The sequence below is a fragment of the Benincasa hispida genome, chromosome 9 (genome assembly GCF_009727055.1).
Source record: "Benincasa hispida cultivar B227 chromosome 9, ASM972705v1, whole genome shotgun sequence".
In the NCBI taxonomy this organism is placed as follows: domain Eukaryota; kingdom Viridiplantae; phylum Streptophyta; class Magnoliopsida; order Cucurbitales; family Cucurbitaceae; genus Benincasa; species Benincasa hispida.
Window position 1 is genome coordinate 83,466,717 of NC_052357.1, and position 11,677 is coordinate 83,478,393.

Below are 11,677 nucleotides of genomic sequence, written 5' to 3' on the forward strand. Positions count from 1 at the left end.
TTCTACTCGTATTTGGAGGTGGAAGGATAGTGGGAAAGACAATGGTTGAGGTATTGGGGTGAAAAATAGACGAAGATGTGATATCAGGCTATGTGGGTGGAAGAGGAATGGGTGATGTGGATGTATCAGATTGTATAGGTGAGTTAGGTGATCGAGATAAAGGTGGGGTGAGTGACCTAAGTAGGGGTTGGATGGGTGACCGAGGTAGGGGTGAGACAAGTGACCTAAGTAGAGGCTGGATGGGTGACCTATGTAGTGGTCGGTGAAGGATCTCGAAACGAGAGTTCCATGAGCGGGCTTAGATCGCTCCGATTTCACAGTAACTGAAACATAAATGATATACATTTTATACTAACAGTTATGCATATTAAACTTATCAACAACATGCTCAGAATACGATAAAACGTAGAGAAAGGGGTTTATACCAGAAGAAGACGGTCTTCATTTATGTGAACCCACAGCAGCGGAAAACTCCACCAATCTACCAACACCCGACGAGTCTCTCGACTGTTACTACACGATCCGAACGTACACGAACAAGGCTTCAGGGACAACACCACCTGTCTCTTATACACATCTAGATGTGTATAAGAGACAGGTGTGAACCAGACGATCGTTTAGACAAATGAGAATCTATCGTATAGGCTCTCGGCAATCGCTCTTTCACAAGTTTTTTTAGGGCGTGGGATATCGAATGCACGAATCAATTAAAACTCAAAATGAAAACCATTTTTCATATTTCAACCCGCCGGTTACCTTAACTTCGCGGCCCACGTTCCCATGTTCAAACATTTAATTGGTTAATTATTAAATAATTAATCAATTAATTTAATTAATAAATATAATCATATTATACTTATATCCTATAGTTTGATATCATATATCTACTATAGTATTTTTCCTCTACTTGATATAAATCATATTTATATCTAATTTCCTCCAAAAAAATGTCTCTCATACATTTAGCCAATTATATCATATATACTTAACCAGTCTAATTTTATCATGTACAATTGAATTTCCTCTTGTCAATTTGAACATTTCAAATTAACCCAAACACTGGTTCTTGTCGTTATCCAAGCTACCCAGGTGACCTAATGGATCTGTGGCTCGAAGCTCCAGCGATATGTGAATGGCTGACTAAACTTTTTAGCCACGAGATTTACCATCTGTTAATTGTCAGTGATTCCACTAAAGACCAACAACTGAACTCTTCTTACCATAGATATATTTATGTTTCCATTGGATATAACCAATCATGAGTATGATGACCCTTCACAGATGCTCGTAAGTACAGTTGTGCCAATTTACCGTCTTGCCTCTGTAGTTACATCTCACTTCTTAAGTTCTACTGATTCCTCTAATGAAAAATACAACATAGTCCAACTATGTGTGAACACCTCTCGGGGCAAGAGAAGGTCTGTGGTGCCACATCGTTCAAGTCCCGGAATCAGCTCTTAAGGGAGCCATTTATCTACTTACCCCTGTCTCAAGGAAGGAGTGAATTCCATCTTGTGTAGTTGAGTTCCCAGCTACCAAATCAGACGTATCCCCAAAATGGTAGGTTTGAATCGGTGACATGGCCACTCACACCCATACAAATCAAAGAACCGCCCTCAATAGCAAGAGTTCCCAACTCACTCAGGATTGAGGTCATGTTACCTATGGTCATCCTAGTGAAGTGAAGTCTTTGTCATGAACGGTGTTATATAACGAGACATTAGCACTTCGTGGTCAGGTCTTATACAAACTCTTTGTATAGGACGCCCCCACTCACATGTCCCCAACACGAATGATCAGAATCATATCATCTGTGGCAAGTCACAACACTTGTAACCATTCCACAAAGCGGGCCGCGTCCGTAGCATTACCATGATAAGGTTTCTCTCCTATATCCATATACTACAAACCATTTTGGTTATCACTCAAGACATGATCCACTTGTATGATACCACATACATGCTTGAGTCACATACAAATAACCAGGGATTTTATGTTTATTGGTTTGTGGTAAAGCAAATAAAACACGTAAATGAGCAAAACAACAAGATGTGAAGTAAATATCATATATTAACAATCACAGGTGTTCATATATACCGTTTACAAACTATAGCACACGAGATTTTAGGGCATCAACCCCAACAGTTGGGTGGGTGATTGAGATAGAGGAGGGATGGGTGACCTAGTGGCATCATGGCCTATCTGTGGAGTGGGTTACTTCGTCGCCTCAAGCACCGTGGAACCCTTCATAGACTGTAATAGAGAAAAAATGGTTGACAATTTTGCTTTGATGTCTCTCTTGTCTCCTTTGAGGTTCAATACATGACCATACAAACTCGATATTGAGTTGTCAATACTCTACAGGTACAAATATATAGAAGGATCAACATTGGCTCCCTCCCTACGACCTGAAACCTTAGGCTCAGAGCGCTCCTACTCAGGCTCAGGACGTATGTGGCCCACCAACACATCATGAAACATATCCTTTCTGGAGGTGTAAGTAGACTGGTGGATGTTTATATCATCATCAGATTCGCTGTCCCTCGCTCCACCTTTGCCATTATCTTACTCATCACCATCCCCACTTTTTGAACTATCCTCCCCATTTAAACTACCACAACTTCTGAACTACTAGAGCTTCCCGAACTTTCGACATCAGAATGTACTTGTCTTACAACTCATCTATCAACTGGGGTGTTTCGAAACTCCTTTTCAGCATCGGACATGATAAGACCCTTTTTGACTTTTTTCTGTATTAACAGTCCAACTCAGTAAGATGGTTACTGTCAATTTAACAACCAAATAAACATATTGTGGCTAGATTACACTTACATTTTGAGACTAAAAAACATCTCTCTCAAGTACTTTAAATGACACCGAGTGGAAGCATGACCACCGTAATATACGAGGCACAGCTACCTTGCTCTTTCGAGTGGCAACATTCCTCGCTACCGATGATAAGATCTCGTACCTAAATATGAAACAACACGTATTTATAACTATGTTAATGTTAAACCAAAGATAAACTTATGTTAAGGAACATCTACTGGAATGCTTGGAGAAATCTCCGCAACGAGTACTTCACAACATAATTTTTTTTTCCTCTCACCTTCTCTTTGTATCAACCAACCTTATCATTCAATGCAGTCTTGAGTGTGTCAAGTGTCGTCTTTCAAATAATTGTACCCCAATCTAGACTATTGTAAGAATCTATGTCCTCAACATCTTCAAATAGAGTACGATCGACTACACTCTTCTATTTGTTCTTTCCCATCATTTCAACCTCTATGTAATACGCTAGGGTGATTTTAACAGCATCGTCATCGTTTTTAAACTCCAAATTCTTGTATTCTTCTTTTAGTAAATTCAGGTGAAATGCATCCAAAGTTGAACTCTAAAGTACTTCGTTGCAAGCTCTTGTAAGGACTCTTCACTATGAACAACTCGCGTAAGGAACCACCACAAACCAGTAATCAATAAAAAATCGCCTTTAAAAAATGTGACAGCCTTTCCTCTAACAAATAAGTTGATCGAGTTTGCTCTCTGCTTCTTCACATCCCTCAACAACATATGGTGGATAAGTGGGTTATTGAATACGAGGTCCATGTCCAAAAACGCCTAAAAACTGTACTCAGGAATATCTCTAACTGCCCTCTAGTAAGCTTCTCCTTCAAAATCTTGTTGGCATTCACAATGTATGGCATGCTCGTTCCTCGCCCAAGAAACCTACCAACTTCACGTATTTTCAAAGCATTTGACATTTTAAATTACTCATGCATGATATGAACATTCAATTTGTCAATTAACAGGTTCTTTAAAAAAAAAATAGCAACAATAAATACTGTTAAAATCTCGCTATAATTGCTCTTGCTTGTCTCGTTCTTTCCTATTATTCCCTCATCGATCTGGCTCTAGCTTGTCTTGCTTTCATTTATATCGCTCTCCCGTTATCTGGCTCTAAGTATATCGTCTTCCTTCTCAACCCATGGAGAACACATTGAAACCCAAAATAAAAACAGATGTGACTGATTACTAAACCCTGAAACCCACATAACGTGCCGCCCGATTCCAACCCAACGATACATAAATGAACACAATACAACATGCATGACAAAGATTAAATTCACTCATCCAAGAGCTTTGATTGCAGTAACAGATGGACAATGATTTTGCAAAGTGAGATTGAGCAACACTTCCACACAAGAATTTTGGGCGACACCTTCGAGGACAACCACTACTTTTGAATTGAGGGATATCGCATGGGAGACAAAATGGAGGGTAATTTTGTAATCTCATATCATGATGAAGTCAGCGGAGGGTCAATTGACATTTTTTTAAAAAAAGAGGCCACTTGGCATTATGGGCCCAAATTTTAGGTCATCGACCCAAATTTTCCAAGATAAATTTTAAAATAGAAGTTAAAAGATGAAATTATTACTAAATTTATGGTTAGCAAAGTACCTATATTATATTGTATGTTTTTTAGTTGCATTAGTTCTATATATTATGCAAATGATCTACATATTTCTAAAGATTTTTATTTTACAAAATAACAATTTTGCATGTTGAGTTATTGGATGATTATTAATTAAAGAATCACTTTAATGGGTTCATGTGAGGCAGCGGTGGTAGCAATGAGCATGTCAAAAAGGTACACATGAAATCCACTTTCGGCGACGAGATTGCTACCTCTATTTGCTCTGCGATTTTGAGAGGCTTTCATATAGTCACTGTTGAACTTCAACATGACGTCAGGATATTCAACATGAAATTCTCAGCGACAAACCTCAGTTTCAGCATCTAAAGAAGCAGCTTAGGTAACGTTCAATCTCAAGAAAAATTTGAGAATTATTTGGATTGTAAAGTTTGTTATGGATGGTTCAATTTTAGGGCATTTGAAGGCGATTTGTCGGAGATCATCACGCTCTGCGAGGCGGAAAATGTGGAGAAAATCCTTGAGGAAAGTGCTTGTGCGCTAGGTTAGTGGTGCCGACTGTTTTTTGATTGATTGATCAATCGGTGGATTCTACTGCTGTTTGTTCCTTTGCGGCTGAATTTAACAGTTCGAATGATGAATTTTGCAGCAATTTTTCTTGCTCTAGCAGTCGGGCAATTCCTCTGCAACGTCCGCGGAACTTTTACGCGTACGTAACCCTAACTTTCAACTTAATCCACAGTTTCCGTTTTCAGTTCTTTCGATTTTCAATCGGCGGAATGCAGTGAAAGAATCGGCGTGGTTCTGTGATTCAGCAGGTTAATCAGCCACCGGTGAGCTCTGAACATTTAAGAGCGACGTTCTCCCCCAATTTGTCCCCACTGGCAATCCCCTCCCTGATTGAGGCCGCTCCGACTTTTTTCGACGAAAACCAACTTCCTCTGCTTTTTCGGGCAAGCTTTGACCATTTAGGAGCAACGTTTCTCCCCAATTCGTCTCCACAAGCAACTCGTTAGCAGATTGAGGCCATCCTGAGTTCCTTGAACGAAAGCCGTGTCATCGGGTACGTGATTTCATCTTGGAATCGATAATGGATCGTCTCTGTTAACTTGATCCTTTCGTCCTTCCCTGACCGACCTCCTTCTCGTTGAGAGATTAGATCGGCTCACTCGCGTCGTGAGGATGGCACCACATCGTCGTCTTCCAATCTTCTTATTTCCGAAGAAAATACGATCACTGAAAATTTCATCAACATTTCACAGCAGAGTGCCTTCTTTCCCACCAATCCCTAGAAATCTCGTCGATCGTTCCCGACGGAGATTACGGCGAACCCTCGGAGTTGCCGGGTAAAAATCGATTCCAATTTTAAATATTCGTTAAAAATAATACCATTCTTTTAAACTTCAAGCCGAAATAAAAAGAGAAAAAGGCCCTTACCCATTACAAATCTGAACAATTCTTGCTCATTTAGTACAATAGAAACACTCCCATCAAGTGCACAAGAAATTGTTTTGCAAAATTTCACCAGAAATGGCTTATCACAAGAGTTCACCGTTGTCTCATTAGGCTAAAACTTGGGCTGGGCCAATCAATGTGGGGGCGTGGCCATCCTAAAAGCCGCTCTCTTTTTAGCTTTACACTGTGTCATTGCGATACATGTAACATTTGTCATTGCTGAAATAGGCTAAGATCTAGCTACAGAGTAGTGTACCATTCATATTTGACTTCCTGTCATAAAACGCGTGGAATATTTTAGCCCCTAAAGTACATAATTTTTCTTAATAAATATAAATATAGAATCAATATTGTCTAATTACAATGATATCAATTTATACTTTCACCTTTTCAAATTCTTGCTGTTTCAAGCCCGCATGGTCAAGATACATACTCATTTTTTTTTCCCCTTTTTTTTTTTTTTTTTTTTTTTTTTTGCTTTTTAATATAATAGCCCTTAATTATCCATGTTTGGCTGTGATTGTGAATTTATGACAAAGTCATGCAGAAAGTTCAAGCTTTACTAATTGTAGATAGGGTGGAAATGAAAAAAAAAAAAAAAAGGACAACGTTGTAGAACTATAACGATCTAATTTTTACTTGCAATAACCTAAAGTTTGCTTTTAAACAAGTTCAAGCAATTGATGGCCATGGGGAATTATAAACTAATAAAAACTTTATAGATATTATTATTTTATTATTTACTATTTTCACTCAACTGCACCTTTTTTTTCTTTCTTTCTAACTCCTAAATTCAACTTGCTTTTCTGACTGGATTTGGGGTATTTTGACTAAACTTTGGGTGTTCTCCTAATTGATTGGTTTTGTTTAGGGATAAATTTTTTTTTAATTGAACTTTGGGTGGCTACAGGCTTGTTTATTGGAGTATAAAAAATTCATCAATAAGTTTATGGGTAAAAATGTAATTTAATTGAAAATAAAGTATTAGTTAATTTAATTAGAAAAATAAGAAATTGAATTCAGATGGATAAAATGATTGGAAAATAGTATACTATAATTTAATTTTTTTTTTTTTAAAAAAAAAAAAAGAAAGAAAGGGATAATTAGAAATGGTGGAGGGAGGAGGTGCGGGGTGAGGTGAGTCCGTGAAATTAAAATAAGAAACGCTGGCGTTTCACTTTAAAACCCGGGAAGTACCAAAATGGGGAAAGTCTGAAAAATTTCAAAATAGAGCCTAAAATCTGAAAGCTTGTTCCCGAATGGAAGAGCGCGCAACCTTAATGTTTCTGCAGATTTACTTTATTTCGTTTCGTTGTTTTGAAAACCAAAACTGGCGCTTCTCATTTTGCCCAAAATCTATTCCAAATTTCATTGTTAGTACATATTCTACCCGCGCCAACTCCCAAACCTCACTTAACCGAACATTCCCCTTCTCCATCTCACTTCCCTTTTCCAGCCCTTTTCAGATCCGAGATCGACTGAAACTATGGCGGATAAGGAGAATATATTTCGATTCACTAGGGGCTCTAAGAAGAGGGCCGCCGACGCCGCTACCCCCGACGACCGCTCTGCCAACAAGAGGAGAGTCGTTCTTGGAGAGCTTCCTATTTTACAGAATGCTTCTTCTTCCTCCGATCGTAAGTCCAAGTCTAGAGCCTCCAGGCACCGACGGAGAGTAAAATCAAAGGATACTGCCGGGACAAGTGCTGCTGCTGAAATCAATACACTCCCGGAAGGTGACGTCAAGTTATCAGATGAGGCCAATTCTGAAGACCCGCAAATGTGCAGGGTTTACGCCTCTGATATTTATGAATATCTTCGAGCTATGGAGGTCTGGGGTTTTCTCCTTGATTAATTCTCCCCTTTGTTTAAATTGAAATTTAAAGAAATTATTTCTTTATAATTGTAGATTACTGGTTGTGTGATTCGAATATTCACGGTCCTCCACTTTAATTCCTCCTGGTTTAAAAATTAGACTTTGTCATGAGGGTTTGTTTAGGAATGGATTATATTCGTCCAACTTTCACAAACACCTTAGCGCTGATGCAAGAAAATTGGTTGCCCACTTTGTGTGCGTTTGGGGCGGGGGGTTTTTGGGGAATGCAGGTGGGAATGCAGGGTATGATACTCAATTCGTATTTCAGATCTTAATTTTAATCTAATTAGTCGTATTTCAATGGTGTCCTGTCATCTGAGATTAATATGAAAGAGTGTGTGTGTTGGGGGTTTCTGCTTCCTGGATATTTTCCTATTGCTGATTCTTATTTAAAACATTCAGACTGATCCAAGAAGAAGACCCTTACCGGATTACATCGGGAGGGTACAAAAGGATATTAGTGCCAATATGAGGGGGATTCTGGTGGATTGGTTGGTTGAAGTTGCAGAAGAATACAAACTAGTTTCAGATACTCTTTACCTCTCTATTTCATATGTAGACAGATACTTATCTCTAAATGCAATCAGCAGGCAAAAACTTCAGTTGGTGGGCGTTTCTGCCATGCTCATTGCCTCGTAAGCCCATTGACACCCCCCACTGTTCTGTTGTCCTCTGGCTTATTCATGCTTCACATTAAGTCACCCATTAACGTTGTTTCTTTTTGATGTTTGTGTGTACGTAGAAAGTATGAAGAAATCAGTCCTCCACATGTTGAAGAGTTTGTTTATATCACAGACAATACCTACAATAGAGAAGAGGTAGTTCTCTACTCATCAATTCAATTTTCTGTCAATACTCTGATAGGTTTAGTCGTAATCAAGATTGGTTGAATCACAGTGTATTGTATTTATTTTGTTTCTGAAGGTGGTTGAGATGGAGGCTGAAATATTGAAGTCACTGGAATTTGAACTTGGAAATCCCACAATAAAGACATTTTTAAGGCAAGTGCAGTGGTCTCTCTTTTACTGTTTGTAATTGTGCAAAATGTGCAGCACTTGCGTGGTTTTCTAACCTATCGAGCATTATTATGATGTGCAGGAGATTCACATTGATTGCTCAAGAGACTTATGAGGTAGCGCATCCTAATTCTCTGTCAATTTTAAGGGTGTTCGACAAGAATTTCAGTTACTTATTACTTATTGGTTTTTGCAGTTTAATACTTTGCAATTTGAATTCTTGGGCTACTATCTTGCTGAGTTAAGCCTACTAGACTACAACTGTGTCAAGTTCTTACCGTCTCTCATTGCTGCATCTGTTATATTTCTAGCACGATTTATGATCCAATCTAAGAAGCATCCTTGGGTAAGATTTTTGGAACCGGATTAATATGCACCGTATTATCTTTGGTAGGGATTGAGCATTTGTAACATATGTATATCCTGTAGACCTCCAGGTTGGAGCATTTTACTGGATATAAGCCCGCTGATATGAAGGATTGCGTTCTACTTGTACATGATTTATACCTTAGTAGAAGAGGAGGCGCTTTGGCAGCTATAAGGGAGAAATACAAACAACATAAGGTATCTTTTATGGTTAAATCTCCACTTTTGTTGCTGGATAGAAAGGTTCTTATTATATTATTAAGTTTGAACATTTTAGCTTCTGAGTTCTTGGAATTTAGCACCACCATTAATTTGTATATCATCAACTCCTGTTTTATTGCAGTTCAAATTTGTGTCTGTCATGCCTTCACCTCCAGAAATTCCTATTCCATATTTTGAAGATGTTAGAATATGAATGTACAAGATGACAATAATAGTTAGGAACTTACGATATGGGAGTGAATAGAAATTTATATTAGATAGGAATCTGAATTCCAGAGGCATGGTTCAGTTTCAATCTGCACAAGCTCTATAAGGCATTAGCTGATGGGCGAGTGTCCACTTGGAATGGAACATTTTTGTGCACTGGAAGGCGAGCCAAAGCTTGAAGGCCAAGCTGGCATATTTTCCCACAACATTTATTGCATTTTCTTCCCTTGTAAAGATTTCTTTTGAAAAACAGTAACCCCAATGTGGCTCACTTCTTAGATTTTAGGGTGTGTTTAGTACTGTACAAAATTCAGCAATGCACATCATGCATTGGGCCGGAAGCCCAGTTGAAAGCATAGAGTTCTCATATATATATATATATTTTTTCTTTTTCGAAGTTCGAGTTGGCAATGTACATAAACCCACATGTCTAATAATTGCAAGAACCATAAAGGGTGGCTTGAAAAGCATCAAAATATAGCATATTGTCGTTCATGCATTGTTAAAAGTTTTGTGAAGGGACAAATGGGGTATGCTACAAATGCTTGGACAAGGATTTGTAGCAGAGGGAAAAAATGCAGAAGAGAAGAATCAAAATGAATATGCTACAAATGCTTTACATAGCCTTAAAGTGACCCTCTGGCTTCAGAGGTTGAAGGTACTGAAAGCTAGAAAGAAAAGCACAATGGAAGAAAGAATATTAAAAAGGCTTCTGCTGAAAAGGAAAAGTTGCCTCGTCTCGTCTGCTGTGTTGCTATTTTGCAGGTTGTCTACTCTATTGCATTTTAAGCTTACACTTTTCTTTATCCTTCTATACTGCACTGCCATACAAAGCCATATGACTTTTCCTTCATTGGGAGACTTTTCCCTCTGACCTTTCCCTCCAAGTAATCTGAGAAGAAGACCATTGTTACGAAGTAAGCAGCTGGGTTTCCTCCCCTGTCTCTCCATTTCAATATGCCATTTCCACTGTCCATGGAAGCTCGACTGCTTCTGTTAATGGCGGTTATCACTCTTCTGGTCTCCGGCAATAACAAAGCGACAATGGGGGTTCCCCTCGTCGATCAACATCCACCGTCAAATATGCAGGAGAAGCACCGGAATCATCTGCCGTCGCCGTCTTCAACCCCGCCGTGGAGTCACTCGTTCAATGCTCTCTTTGCAAGCAAGAGGAAGGTCCCAAACACTTGGGATCCACTCCACAATCGTTGAAGCTCTCTTTGGTTTGAATCCTTAGAGAGGAATAGGGTTGCATCTGATCTGATTAGCGTATGAATTTTGGTCAAAACGGTGGTGTTGACTTTATTGGGAGTCGTGGCCACGTGGACTTCTGGTTTGCTTGCCTTCCTTTAGCTCGTGAATTCGCACATCTACACATTCTCAGCCTTTTTCTGGGTGCAAACTTTATGGGGAAATGCATCCATCCCTTTCTTTTCTTTCTCAAGATCATCTTAGTAAAATTCAATTCAATATCAACTCTTCAACAGATATCGTCTCTTTTCTTTTATTGTGTATTTGTAATTTATTTTCTAAGTGTTTAATTTAAAAAATAAATTATTTTAGGTAAAATTAAATATTTGATTAACCATTTTGAAGTTTATTTAAATAATTTTTATAAAAAATGTTTAAATAAAAATAATTTTTTTGAAAAACATTTTCTTTTCCAAAAGCACTTTTTATGCCACTACTTATGATTCTTATTTCTTATAATAGAATATTAATTTACTGTTTGTATGGTTGTACGTCTGGCTATATGTTTTTTTAGTCATTACTCGTTGCATTTTTTGGCTACTATGGGATATAAGATTTTATTAGGATTTTCTTAGAACGTGGGAATGCCTGTTTTTGTCTCAACTTTTTTTTTTCCACTTATGTTGCTTGAGTATATCGTTTTAAACATATCGAAATATTCGTTAGAATTATTTATTATGCAGATTTAATAGTGTAATTTGATATGAACATTTTGACAGATATTACTTTTGAGTATTTGATGCGTTTATTAACCTTTGTGCTTTCATTTTCTAGTATATAAAATCTTGTAATAACAGAGTGAATGGGGTTATAATGCTAATATCATTTTCCCTACTAATTTCTCTTTTA

The 11,677-nt window shown here is 38.1% G+C and overlaps 1 protein-coding gene across 10 annotated transcripts; it reads left to right on the forward strand.

Moving 5' to 3' along the window:
• Positions 1-4,458: 4,458 nt before the first annotated feature.
• LOC120086516 (putative cyclin-A3-1) lies at positions 4,459-9,970 on the forward strand. 10 transcript variants are annotated; one of them, XM_039043213.1, is made up of 12 exons: positions 4,468-4,817; positions 4,891-4,979; positions 5,085-5,144; positions 5,251-5,781; positions 7,347-7,721; positions 8,169-8,401; positions 8,509-8,584; positions 8,691-8,767; positions 8,865-8,898; positions 8,979-9,128; positions 9,212-9,346; positions 9,492-9,970. In XM_039043213.1, exons 5-12 carry the CDS (start codon positions 7,377-7,379, stop codon positions 9,561-9,563), a joined length of 1,122 nt encoding a protein of 373 aa, XP_038899141.1. In that variant the 5' UTR covers positions 4,468-4,817; positions 4,891-4,979; positions 5,085-5,144; positions 5,251-5,781; positions 7,347-7,376; the 3' UTR covers positions 9,564-9,970. The 10 variants fall into 10 exon arrangements, 9 of the variants coding, with proteins under 9 accessions (XP_038899131.1, XP_038899139.1, XP_038899141.1 ...); XM_039043204.1 differs by having other exon boundaries at positions 4,468-4,979; XM_039043212.1 differs by having other exon boundaries at positions 4,468-4,979; positions 5,254-5,781.
• Positions 9,971-11,677: the final 1,707 nt, after the last annotated feature.